General features: G+C 39.3%; 1 protein-coding gene across 1 annotated transcript in view; it reads left to right on the top strand.

Annotated features, from left to right (window-relative positions):
• Window positions 1–13,971, top strand: part of igf2r (insulin like growth factor 2 receptor) — a 100,652-nt gene that overhangs the window by 51,398 nt on the left and 35,283 nt on the right. The window contains exons 31-35 of the mRNA XM_062976611.1: window positions 5,355–5,545; window positions 6,961–7,087; window positions 7,370–7,495; window positions 10,908–11,179; window positions 13,727–13,939. Coding sequence (XP_062832681.1) covers window positions 5,355–5,545; window positions 6,961–7,087; window positions 7,370–7,495; window positions 10,908–11,179; window positions 13,727–13,939 — 929 coding nt within the window. The remainder of the gene's footprint in view (window positions 1–5,354; window positions 5,546–6,960; window positions 7,088–7,369; window positions 7,496–10,907; window positions 11,180–13,726; window positions 13,940–13,971) is intronic.

The following is a 13,971-nucleotide window of genomic DNA, read 5'->3' as shown; positions in this document are numbered from 1 at the left end:
AATATAAGATTATCAATAAACAGTAGACTCTCACTTATCCAACATAAACAGGCCGGCAGGATAAGTGAATATGTTGGATAATAAGAAGGGATTAAGGAAAAGCCTATTAAACATCAAATTAGGCAATCGTTATACAAATTAAGCACCAGAACATCATATTATACAACAAATTTGACAGAAAAAGTAGTTCCATGCGCAGTAATGCTATGTAGTAATTACAGTAGAGTCTCACTTATCCAACACTCACTTATCCAATGTTCTGGATTATCCAATGCATTTTTGTAGTCAATGTTTTCAATATATCGTGATATTTTGGTGCTAAATTCATAAATACAGTAATTACTACATAACATTACTGTGTATTGAACTACTTTTTCTGTCCAATTTGTTATATAACATGATGTTTTGGGGCTTAATTTGTAAAATCATAACCTAATTTGATGTTTAATAGGCTTTTCCTTAAAGCCTCCTTATTATCCAGCATATTCGCTTATCCAATATTCTGCCAGCCCGTTTATGTTGGATAAGTGAGACTCTACTGTACTGTATTTACAAATTTACCACTAAAATATCACAATGAATTTAAAACACTGACTACAAAAACATTGATTATGAAAAGGCAGAGTGTGTTGGATAATCCAGAACATTGTATAAGCAAATGTTGGATAAGTGAGATTCTACTTTAATATGAAATAATTACTGGGATAGAATAATGCAGAACAATATAATCTCTAAAACCAGGACAGTAAATAAACAGGGGAATTCCACACAGGAAACAATCAGGGCCAGCTAACACCTCCCAACAAAGTATTCCCATCATCAAAGTCTCGCAAATCCTCTGTTTTCTCAGGGCCACAGACAGTAGAAGCACATAAAATATCGCAAACAACACCACTCTGAAAACAAGGGAATTCCAGACAGGAAACAATCAGGGCCAGCTAACACCTCCCAACAAAAAATTCACTCAGGGAGGAAACAGCCAGGCTTTAAAGCTGCAAGGCCATTACATCCTAATCATTTTCCTAATTGCAGCATTCATACTTGCGTCCAACAGGAAAAAAAAACCATTCAGAAATATTGTATATTCACAACCTTTAGGAAATAATATGCCCTGATGGCGCAGTGTGTTAAAGCGCTGAGCTGCTGAACTTCTGGACCGAAAGGCCACATGTTTGAATTGGGGGAGCGGAGAGAGCCCCCACTGTTAGCCCCAGCTTCTGCCAACCCAGAAGTTCAAAAACATGCAAATGTGAGTGCATCAATAGGTACTGCTCCGGCGGGAAGGTAACGCCGCTCCATGCAGTCATCCCACATGACCTTGGAGGAGTCTACGGACAATGCCGGCTCTTCGGCTTAGAAATGGAGATGAGCACCAACCCCCAGAGTCAGACATGACTGGGCTTAATGTCAGGGGAAAACGTTTACCCTTTACCTTAACTACCACCAATTCCTCAATACTTTATTTCCCATACCACCATATTTCGCCACAGCAACGCGTGGCCGGGCACAGCTAGTATTCTATATTAGAGAGACCCAGACACATGAGCAAATCAAACCTAAATGTAGCTTTCATTTTGGACATAAATACAACATTGACAGTTCATAATTACTTAAAACAATGTTTGGCTTGTTTACATTTTTTCATACAATTCTTCCATTTAAAACATCCAATAGTGGTTTCCATCTATATATATAAAAGGGTAATGAAATTTCAGCCTAGGACAAAACAACAAAACCACACATCTCAGAAACACTAAACTTGGCAGCACAACCCCTCATCCATGCCTCTAGGTTCATACAACAAAAAGAAAAGAAAAATAAAGTCCTAATTAGAGGGAGAGGAATAATTTTTTTTGTCCAATTGCTGCCAGTTAGAAGGCTAAGCTCTGCCCACTTGGTCTCCTAGCAACCTACTTAGCCCAGGGGACAGGCACAGTTAGGCCTCACTTAGGCCTCTTCCACACTGCCTATAAGATACAGATTATCTGATTTTAACTGGATTATATGGCAGTGTAGACTCAAGGCCCTTCCACACAGCTATATTACCCATTTATAATCTTATATTATCTGCTTTGAACTGGATTATCTTGAGTCCACACTGCCAGATAATTCACTTCAGTGTTCATTTTATACAGCTGTTTAGAAGGGCCCTCATATAACCCAGTTCTAAGCAGATAATATAAGATTATAAATATACAGTACAGTCTCACTTATCCGACGTTCTGCCGGCCTGTTTATGTTGGATAAGTGAATATGTTGGATAATAAGAGGGGATTCAGGAGAAGCCTATTAAACATCAAATTAGGTATTGATTATACAAATTAAGCACCAAACATCATGTTATACAACAAATTTGACAGAAAAAGTAGTTCAGTGCTCAGTAATGCTATGTTGTAATTACTGTATTTACAAATTTAGCACCAAAATATCATAATGAATTTAAATCATTGACTACAAAAACATTGACTACTAAAAGGCAGACTGCATTGGATAATCCAGAACACTGGATAAGCAAATGTTGGATAAGTGAGATTCTACTGTAATATGAAATAATTACTGTGGTAATCCAGTCCAACCCAATTCTGTGGAGGACACAATCCAAGCACGCCCAACAGATGGCCACCCAGCCTCTCAATAAGAATAAGAATAAGAATATCATACAATCATAAGGTTAGGAGACACCCCTAAGGATTATCCAGTTCAACTTCCTTCTACCATGCAGGATGACACAAACCAAGCACTCCTGACAGATGGCCATCCAAGATCTGCCCAATAATAATACAAATCAAATAATAGAATCAGACAGTTAGGAGAGACCCCTAAAGGCCATCCAGTCCAACCCAACTCTGCCATTGGACGATACAATCCAAGCACTCCCAACAGAAGGCCAGCCAGCCTCTCAATCTAAATCTAATTTAAATCTAATCTAAATCTAATCTAATATAAATCTAAATCTAATCTATCTAATCTAATCTAAATCTAATCTAAATCCATAATAAAAGCAAAAACCCTTATGTGTGTATGTGGCACGGATGTCTGCTCACACAGACAGCCTCCGGCCTCCACAAACAGGCTATAGTTCCCAGGGTTAAGAATCCAGCAAGTCACTCTTTTCCACTGACATTGCGGTTACAGCGAGGGCCATGAACATGCAGTCCAGCCCCTGCTAATGTCCTTTCCAAACACTTCCACCACAGGCAGGCATCCCAGGGTTCTCCATTGCTGTGGAATTTGCATGGCCCCGCCCACTGCCCTTTCCATTCTATCTGCATAACAAACAGAGCAGAACTGAGCTGCAACTAAACTTACTGGAGGAGTTTAGGGATTGACTCCACATGGTGGAAGTTGTAGTTCACCTTGCATTAATTCAGAGCACTATCACTCCTACTGGGGAATATAGAGGAGTTGTAGTTCACCTAAACCTAGAATGCTATGAACCCAAACAATGATGGCTCTCGGCCAAACTTGCTATGCAGACCCGATATGCCCAGATTTGACTACTGGTGGGTTTGGAGGGGAACTGAACTGGAAGTTGAGGAGTAGTAGGTACTGGGATTTATAGTTCACCTGCAATGAATGAGCATCACACTTGGCACACAGAGCCCCCATAACCAATACAACATATTGGACAAGTTTGGGAAAAAAGGAGCTATAGTTCACCTGCAGCCAGATAAACACTGACCCCCATCGGCAGTGCACTAGGACCATACTTCACAGAGAATCCTCATGACCTATTGAACATACTGCAGGTATTTGTGGGAAGGGGCCTTGATTTTTGGAGTTGTAGTTCACCTCCATCCGAAGACCACTGAACCCAGCCAATGATGAATCTAGACCAAACTTGACACACAGACTGAATATTGCCTACTGTGGATACTGATAGATATTTTGGGGCAATTGCCCTGGGAATCTGGAAATTGTAGTAGTTCACCCCCATCCAGAGAGTACTGCACCACACCGGGTACACATGCCCAAAATGGCCAACTTATAATACTGCCAGGGTTTGGGGATGATTCAGCCACGATTCTGGGAATTGTAGTTCACCCACTCCAAACAGAATACATAACATTAAAACACAAATAATACCATTCTCAAATGACCCGGGCATTGCCGGGTCCCCAAGCTAGTAATAAGAATAAGAATATCATACAATCCTAAGGTTAGCAGATACCCCTAAGGATCATCCAGTTCAACTTCCTTATATCATGCAGGAGGACACAATCCAACCACTCCTGACAGATGGCCATCCAATATCTGCACAATAATACACATCGAATCATAGCATCAGACAGGAGACACCCTAAAGGCCATCCAGTCCAACCCAATTCTGCCATGCAGGACACAATCCAAGCACTCTCAACAGATGACCACCCAGCCTCTCAATACTACTGCTACTACTATTACTAATAATAATAATAACATCATCATCATACAATCCTAAGGTTTGGAGTGACCCCTAAGGATCATCCAGATCAACTTCCTTCTACCATGCAGGAGGACACAATCCAAGCACTCCTGACAGATGGCCATTCAGCCTTTACATAATAATGATGGTGATGAAGATGATGATGATGATAATGATAAAAGCATAGAATCCATGAGTTTGGAGAGACCCCTAAGGGCCATCCAGCCCAACCCTTTCTACTATGCAGCAGGACACAATCCAAGCATTCACAACACATGGACAACGTATAAATACTATACAATACTACACAGGGACATAGACCCCCTCTACCCTCACCACCTTCACGGTACACAAACAACCAAATGCATACCAAACATAAAGACAACCATACAACAGACATTCAATACCACCACTACCTCAACAATTTTTCACCAACACCACCAGACAACGCCACAGCAACGCTTGGCCAGGTACAGCTAGTTCCTTATAAAATGCAATAAAACAGTTGCACCAGAAATAAAAACAGATTAGTAAATCTGGGAACATGTAAAAGTCTTTTCTGATTGCTAAAATACACAGCATTTATCTTTTCAGATGATTTGGTCACCATCTCCCAAAGTCCATGACTATTGACTATGCTGTCTGTGGGGCTTTGGGGAGTTGAAAGCCTAACCAGTTGGAGAACAAATGCTTTAAAAGTCTTAAGTGCAGGTGCGGGCTAGTATTTCTGGGAATAGAATTCAGCAATACGCATTTCTGAGATGATAGCCTTTAAAACTTCATGTGCCAGAAGTCAGCCTCTTAAGATTTGTTTGTTTTGTAGGTAGCAAATAAGCATTTGAGTACACTGTTATAGGAAAACAAACACAGTGAAATACTGTGTGCGGAATGGTGTTATTGAAATAATACTGAATGCTTGTTTTTGTCCCACATTTGATGACAAATTTAGGTTCCTGTCCACCAGATGCTGCAGCATGCGTTGTGGATGGCTCTGGACATGTAAGCATGGGTGAAGTAGGCGAGGGACTGCGACAGGAAAACGGCGTACTTGTACTTACTTATATCAATGGGGAAATGTGTCCAGATCAGATCCGGAAGAAATCTACAATAATCCGCTTCAAGTGTGATGAAAGTAGAATTGTAAGTATACTTTAGTGGATAAGATTCTATAATTTTGAAGTAAATAGCTGCTACATAACTTCTTGAGGGAAATTAAATGCATTATTTTGCCTTATTTAAAGTAAAACCTCTTGACAGAATGAGGTAGTGATTACAGTAGATCTCGCTTGTCCAACCTTGCTTATCTAACATTCTGGATTATCCAATGCAATCTGCCTCTCACCCGGATCCACCGCTGTTTCTCTAGGCAGCAAGGACTGAACTTTTTATGGATTTAACTTCTAACAGTGTTGTTACTGCAAGTTCATTTTATGCAATTCTATCTTTATTTGTAGTCAATTTGTTAGTAGCCAATGTTTTTGTAGTCAATGTTTTCAATACATTGCAAAATTTTGGTGCTAAATTTGTAAATACAGTAATTACTATATAATGTTACCATGTATTGAACTGCTTTTTTGTTGTTTTGTTGTAAAACATGATATTTTTGTGCTTAATTTGTAAAATCATGATGTAATTTGATGTTTAATAGGGTTTTCCTTAATCCCTCATTATCCAACATTTTTGCTTATCTAATATTCTGCTGGCCCATTTATGTTGGATAAGCGAAACTGTACTGTATTTGTATTCCAGGAGTAAGAGTACATGGGAGGTTTAACAGTGAGACCCCTAGTTTGTGTAGCCCAATTTTACCAACACTGAGTAGCAGCACTCTTCAAAGTTGAATAGAATTCTTTCCTAGTCCTAACTGGACAAGTGATGAGGTGGCGGTGATAGTTTGAAACTACAATCTTCAGCATAGAGCTCGCATCATTTGTTATTAAGCTGTAGGTATAGGGGATATCTAGAGGAATGTTTTGTGTATGAAACACAAGCAAAAGATTATCCAGATTTGAGAATGAGATCTTCTTTAAAGTTTAACTGTTCCTCAGATGCCACTACAGGCAGTGCCCAAGTTATGAAGAACATAGGTTGTGCAGGTTTGTTCTTAAGTTGAATTTGTATGTACTGTAAGTTGGAACAGATACATTTTTAAAGTGCAACTCCCACCAAAAAAGTGTGGGTTGCTTTGTAGTTTTGGATAGTATAGGGAAGGGTTAACACCCCTGTAACATTTGTTTTGCTGACTGCGCCCATGTTCAGAAACCTCATTTTCTGTTCCTGTGATCATTGGATTTTGAAATATTTGGGGTTGTGCTAGAAGCAAGGATTGGTGATAAAGATTCATTGAAGATACTCTTTTCTATGGTAACTCTTCCAGGAGTGAATTTTCCTTCCTAAGAATAGATTTCACCCCCATTTGTAACTTGTATGTTTGTAACACATAGATTGCCTGTATTGTCTCATTTTTCTGCTTTCCCCATATGGCAAGACTGGGTTTTTCAATATAGGCAGCATCACTTCTGCAATATGCTTTTTCTTTTTTCTTTTTTATTCAGGATTCTAAGCCAGAACTTATAACAGCTCTTGAGGACTGTGAATATACTTTCCTGTGGTTCACAGCGGCAGCATGTCCTCTGAAGAGTAATGTGCACAATAATTGCACAGTATCCAACCCTCTTACAGGTAATTTTTGTATATATATTGTAAATTTGTCTGATATTAGACTAGTGAGAGAGCAAGAACAATTCTTAAGTTCGCCACCACCCCCCCTTCTTCTCACTGAAAGAAAAATACAGGCTGATTTGAATGTGGTTTCTTCATTTAATGTGCAGTATTGGCTCTCCTTTCAAAATGTGGGCAACAGAGAAAGGAATACAATTGGAGTTATGTGATTCTTGTTTTTCCATCTAGAGTTATCCATAAGTAATATTATTACAGCTGTCTTCATTCTCTGTTTTCTTACAGGCCATCTTTTTGACCTTAATCCTCTGAAGAGGCAAGATGGCTACACTATTTCTGACATGCAGAGCTCGAGAACACTCCACTTGAGTGTCTGTGATGAGGGTAGAAATCTATGCGGTAGTGGAATCGGTAAGATTAATGCATCCAATAAGCAGTTTGCTCAATGTCTTTTTTAGACTGTTAAGGAAAATACTTCTGTGGGGCAGGCAGAAATCCCTGATACGGTCAAACAAAGCTGGTCTTGGTTGCTGTGAGTTTTCCGGGCTGTATGGCTGGGTTCCAGAAGCATTCTCTCCTGACATTTTGACCACATCTGTGGCAGGCAACCACTGAGGATGTCTGCCATAGATGTGAGTGAAACGTCAGGAGAGAATGCTTCTGGACCATAGCCACACAGCCCGGAAAACTCACAGCAACCCAGCGTTTCCGGCCATGAAAGCCTTTGACAACACAAAGCTGATCTTTCACTTTAGAAAGGGGGTGGATAACTGTGAAAGGGTAGGGGGGCATATTAACCCCCCAAGAGCTTGGAGGGTTACACCCACTATCACAAAAAGAAAACATTCTTCTTTTGCCCTCAAATGCCATCTAAGGCAGGGATTCTTAAACTTTTTCCACTTATAACCCCTTTCCACATGATAATTGTTTTGTGACCCATTTCCATCTGAGGAATTTTTTACTTGAACTCAAGCATATAGGTATAAAACCAAACACTTACTGATAATAAACCAGCACTTGCAAGGCTTGCTAAACAGGCAGATTTTATTATTATTATTTCCTTTTTATGAAGGAAGTGCTGCAGCTGAAGTGGTTTTTATAGAGTATAATGTGAATGCTGCATGCTGTTGTGAACATTCATGTAAATGTCTAGGCAGCATTCAAAATTTTTGTGTCCCCAACATTGAACAAAGGGGATCTCATTTGGATTTTCTTGCTTGATTTCATGCTCAGCAAAGCACTTTTTAAACAAGGGAACAGAAATCACTTCCTGTTCACATTGTATTTTCAAAAGATCTAAATTGTTTAGTGGTAGCCTCCAAATGTGATAGTAATTTGCCTCCTCGTGCCTTATATAGTATTTTGGTGCAAACTTATTTGACTCTTAAGGAAGTAGGGGGTCTGAAAAAATGATGGAAATGCCCTCTTCAACCATCCCCTGGCGAGGGTTTTTAGGGGTATTTTAAAACAAAATTATATCCAAAAATTAGGAAAATATTGCCCATGAGCCACACTTCGCTCACTCCTGCTTTAGCAGGAGACTATAAAACGGTGGAACAAGATACCTCTTTCAGAAAACCTGAAAATTCAAATGAACATTCAAAGCAAGAATGGGAATGCTATGTAACCACAGAGAAGCATACTCTCTTATGAAGAAAAATAGAGACTTGAACCAATACACATAAGAACTATCCAGCAGAGATGAAAGGATGACACATTCAGCAATTATGAACACTTTGTTGATAATGACATAGTTTTTAGAAAGGGAAGTAGAAGACATTTTCAGAGTACCTGGGAGAAATAAATAACCAGGAATAGATTAATCGAGCTGTTTCAGGCTAGAGAAACAGAATGTATTCACCTTCTAACTGCAGTATATTTCACAATGACATATTGCAATTACACAAAAAGTTACAAACAGTTCAATCAATTACCAAGCTTTAGTAGCCATTTTGAGCAGGAAATTTTAAAAATAACTCTGATAGAGAATTTCTCATTTGGCCTTATGTTGAGGGCTTGCTATTTTATGAATGACTGAAGGCAGGGGCTGTTTGTGCACTGTGAGTGGCATTGAGTGGAAATTACTGGAAACTATGCCCCACCCTTTCAAGTGGTTCAAGTTTCATTCATGGGTGTGGTTCATGGTTGAGGAGATAAAGTAATTTTAAATTGGGCCCATCTTTTTGAAATTCTGCACATTTTTGTATCAAAAACAGGGGACAGTGGGGATTGCAGAAGCTACCAAACCATTGCATTAATCTTCATACAAGCAAAATGATGCTGAAGATTTTATAGCATTTTTTGCCACTGATGGTTTACTGTTGGGAATGCCAAAACATTTGATTATCCTGAAAAGTAAGCTGTATACTAAAGACAAGAAATCACAGCCAAGATAGATTATGGAGAAGCAGAATAGTTTCCAGTTGATAAAAGTGTCAAGACAGTTTATCAACCTGTATATTTAATTTACAATAGAGTCCCGCTAATCTGAGTTCCACTAATCCAACACTCCGTATTATCCGAAGCAAAGGAAAAAGGCATGAAACTTATACATAGAAATAAACATGAACAATTTGAAATATGCAGATTTTTTATCTTCTGCAACTTCAAGTTGCTTCTGGTGTGAGATAATTGGCTGTCTACAGAGATATTCCCCCAGGGATGCCCAGATGTGTTACCATCCTGCTGTGAGGTTTCTCTCATGTCCCTGCAAGCTAGGGCTGACAGACGGGAGTTCACCCCGTTCTGCGGATTCGAATCGGCAACCTTCAGGTAGCAACCCAACCTTCAGGTCAGCAGTCCACCCTCACAAGGGTTTAATCCATTGCACCACCACGGCTCTAGATATGCAGATGAGACAATACTACTAACAAAAAATAGCAGAGATTTGAACTGTTTAGGAAGATCAAGGAAGAAAGCTCAAATACAGGATTATAGTTGAGCATTAAGAAAGTAAACTGCCACATGTGATTTATGTAACTTCAAAAGAGAAGAAATAGTGACTTTCTATACCCTCACTCTTATCATTAATCAAAATGGGGACTATAGTGAAGAAATCTAAAGATTGGAACTTGGAAATGCAGATATAAAGGAACGGGGTAAAATCCTCATAAAGATGCATTTCAGTACCAAAGACAGGACTACTCATGGCATCATATTTCTGATTTCTCTGTTGTACAGTGAAGAAAGATGACAGGAAGAGCTCATTTGAAAAATGGTGCTGAAGTAGAGTTCTGCAGGTACTGTAGACTGCTGGAAAAACACATACAGTAACTGGACCCTAGAGCAAATCAAGCCTGAGTGGTTTTAGAAGCTAAGATGATTTAGCTGAAACAATGAAGATCATGAAGCAATTTGACCTCTTACAAAAAGATGAAAGTGCTTGTTTAAGTAGGAAAACAGGAAGGAGTATAGATTCAATCAAAGAAGTTATGACTCTGAGTTAGCAGCAGCAGAGAAGGAAGTGTTAAAAACAGGGTGTATTAGAATTATCTCATCCATAGGGTCACCATGAGTCAAAGATGACTTGCCATCAGCTATCATTTATTTATTTAATTTATATACCACTCTTCTCCCCCAGGGAGACCCAGAGCAGTCTTACATAATGGCAAGATTAATGCCACATATAATACAAAATATAGTAAAAACAAACAATCGTAAAAACACACTTAAAAACCAATATCATACCCCATTAAAACAGTAAAACACTGTGTAACCGTTACATCTTGCTATCAGTTATACTAATTTATCATGTCAGTGAATTAGATGGATCAAGACTTGCCACTTGTAAAAAATACACCTGCACTCTTGAATTTGTTGATAGGTGCCTGTGTCACTGATGGTCATCAGCCATTGGTTGATGCAGGAAAACTGAATAAAACTGTAACCTATGAGGATGGAGTTCTGAAGCTTGTCTATGAAGGAGGACAGCCGTGCCCTGCTGATTCCAGCTTGAAGTACACCAGCTATATCAGCTTTGTGTGCAAACCTGATGCGGGACCTGGAAGCCAACCTGTTCTTGTCTCTCTTGATGAAGTGACATGTGCTTATTATTTCTCTTGGCATACTGCTGTCGCCTGTGAAGAAGAGAAAGTGGTAAGAGAATTGGCAGTTTTATTAAGTTCCTGTGAACAAATATAATTTAATAGTAGCATTGCTTGCCGGTGACATTGGAAGTTAGAAAAGGTGAGTGTTATGCTTCTCCAGTTTTACAGAAATTCGTGATAATATAGAATTCAAAGATTCTTTCTGATTAGAAAACAGTGGAACCGAAGTTGTTAGAAGTCGGTGAAATACTTGGTAAATTATGTTTTTCCTGCTGATGGTTCAGAGTTGACATGATGCTATCTGGGGTTAAGAGAGCAGAAATCAGATCCTGGATTTGAGTAGAGTTGAAATTCCTCTTTTGCAGATGAGTCAAGGTCACACAGAGTGCTTCCTCATCTGTTGGGCAGCAGAATCAATTCCACCTTGCATGTTAAAGGGCAAGATAATTGAGTAGGTGATCCCACAACACAACTTCTTCAGTTTGAACAGCATTATATCAATACTAGACTTTTGTTAACTGTGTCTAACATCCATGTTTGGAGAAAAATAGCTTTAATTGTGAACTGAGATTTTATTTAACCTGAGGTTAATGCAGTATTGTGCATTAGGAAATACTTCTTAATCATGAGAAACTAACATGTTCTTGAAGCAGTAGCTTAAATCCTGTGATATAAGAGCTAATGAAAACTTTTGGCATGTTTTCTCGTCTTGACCAATACATTAAAAACGATGTAACTGCTGACTTAGACTACAATTTAGCCACTCATCATAGGTGATTACTTGTGGCCATGTATGATCATCTTCAAATAGTAGAGTCTTGGGAGGTGGGTCCATATGTGACTCTAGACTCCTATTCTGGATCTGCATGATCTTTTGCAGTGTGGGCATAGATTTCCAAGTGGAAGGTGGTTATGACAAGGGTTTACTTGATGCACCTTCCTCTTGTCACGTTTCTCTTTTTCACCCTCTATGCATGCCTCTTTACAATCCATATCACTGTTGGAAAAAGCTAACCAGTTAGAACTCTTGAAGGGCCAGGGCTTCCAAGTTCTCAGTATTTATTCCGCATATTTTAGGTCCAGCAAAGTTGATGGAAGAGGATAACCACTTCTCTTCCATTGCTGGTGGTCTTTGATTCTCCCAGAATGCTGACGTTTGTCCGCCTGCCTTCCTAAGAGATTTGTAAGATTTTTCAGAGACAATACTGATGCAATCCGATGGAAGTAGTGAGTTGGAAAAACAATAGTTTTATAAACAAGCATCTTGGTATCCCTACGAATGAACCAATCCTTGAACAGGTGGTGTTGTATTTCAGTCTCAATGTCAAATTTTATAGACAACTGGCTGTCTGTGCAGTGGAAATGGTCAATTTTTCTAGCGTTACACAATTAAGCTTTATTGCTGGCATTGCAGAGGGATTGGTTGCTTCATACTGATAGAGCACTTTGGTTTTCTCAATGTTTAGTGAGAGGCCAAGTTTTTCATATACTTCGGAGAAGGTGTTTGAAATGGCTCGTAGGTCTTCATCTGAATGAGCACAGACTATTATAATTAGCATATTGGAGTTCTATTGAAGTTGCTGTGGCCTTACTTTTGGCTTTCAGCTTGCTGAAGTTATAGTTTGTCATCTGTCCGATAGGTGATTTCCACACTGGTGGGAAGCTTCCTGTCAGTGAGGTGTGTAATCATAGTTACAAAGGTGGAAAATAAGATTGAGGAAATAATGTGTCCCTGTTTGACACCTGATCCCACTTTAAATGGGTCACTTTGTTGTTCGAGACCATTATGGAGGAGCTGCAGCATTTCACAAATTTATCAAGGCATTTGATTTTCAAGAGGATGGTCCAGAGAGCATTATGATTCACTGTGTCGAAGGCCTTTGCAAGATCGATGAATGCTATGTACAAAGGTTGATTTTATTCCCTGCATTTTTCTTGTAGCTGTTGTGCAGTAAAGACCATATCCACTGTTCCTGTGGAAAGGCAGAAGCCATTCTGAGATTCAGAGAGGATGTCTTCTGAAATAGGTAGAAAGCGGTTTGTGAGGATTCTTGGAAAGATTGTTCCAGCAGAGGTTAAAAGAGGTCAATAGTTTCCACAGTCCATTCTTTCTCCCTTTTTGCTAGGGAGTTCTGTCACCCACACTTTTTCAATGAATTTATTGGGTTGTTGTGTCAGCTCAGGTCTACCTTTGTTAATGATTTCAGAAGAGATCCCATCAGGTTTGCAGACTTTGTTATTTCTAAGTTGGCTGATGCTTTGCTGATTTCTTCCTAGGCAATGCTGCAAGCTCCTTCCTGGTTTGCTGTTGAGGGATTTGCAAGATAACCTTTTCAGCCAAGTTGAACATGTGTTGACTTTTACTGGTATTTGCTATTGAGGAATGTTGTCTAGTTTAGGATTCAGAAATGTACAAAAGGATTGCAACAAAGCAAATGAAGATCTAGGCAGGAATGAAACAAAAAACAGTGCATTGTCATGTCTGATAGATGGAAAAAGTGGTAAGACCTTTACAAACTATTCAGTTTTGCTTGCTGATTCTCAGACATTCTGATTTGTAAATTGTCTTCTTGCTTCCCTTTCTTGACCTAAACAGGTGGAATGCTCAGTGAAGAATGGCAGTACAATAATTGACCTTTCTCCTTTGATACACCCATCTGGCTCCTATGAGGCATATGTCTCATCTGACACTTCTGACCTCAGTCCAGATTTTTATATAAACATTTGTCAACCTCTGAACCCCATCAGAGGTGTCAATTGTCCACCTGGAGTAGCTGCCTGCATGGTCCCACTTGCTAGTCCTCCAGTGGTAAGTATTCTTGTTAGCATAAGTACACCAGT

Source organism: Anolis carolinensis, chromosome 1 (assembly GCF_035594765.1).
Source record: "Anolis carolinensis isolate JA03-04 chromosome 1, rAnoCar3.1.pri, whole genome shotgun sequence".
Classification (NCBI taxonomy): Eukaryota; Metazoa; Chordata; class Lepidosauria; order Squamata; family Dactyloidae; genus Anolis; species Anolis carolinensis.
Note: the sequence above shows the minus strand (reverse complement) of the source record. Positions and strands in the feature narration are given on the sequence as shown.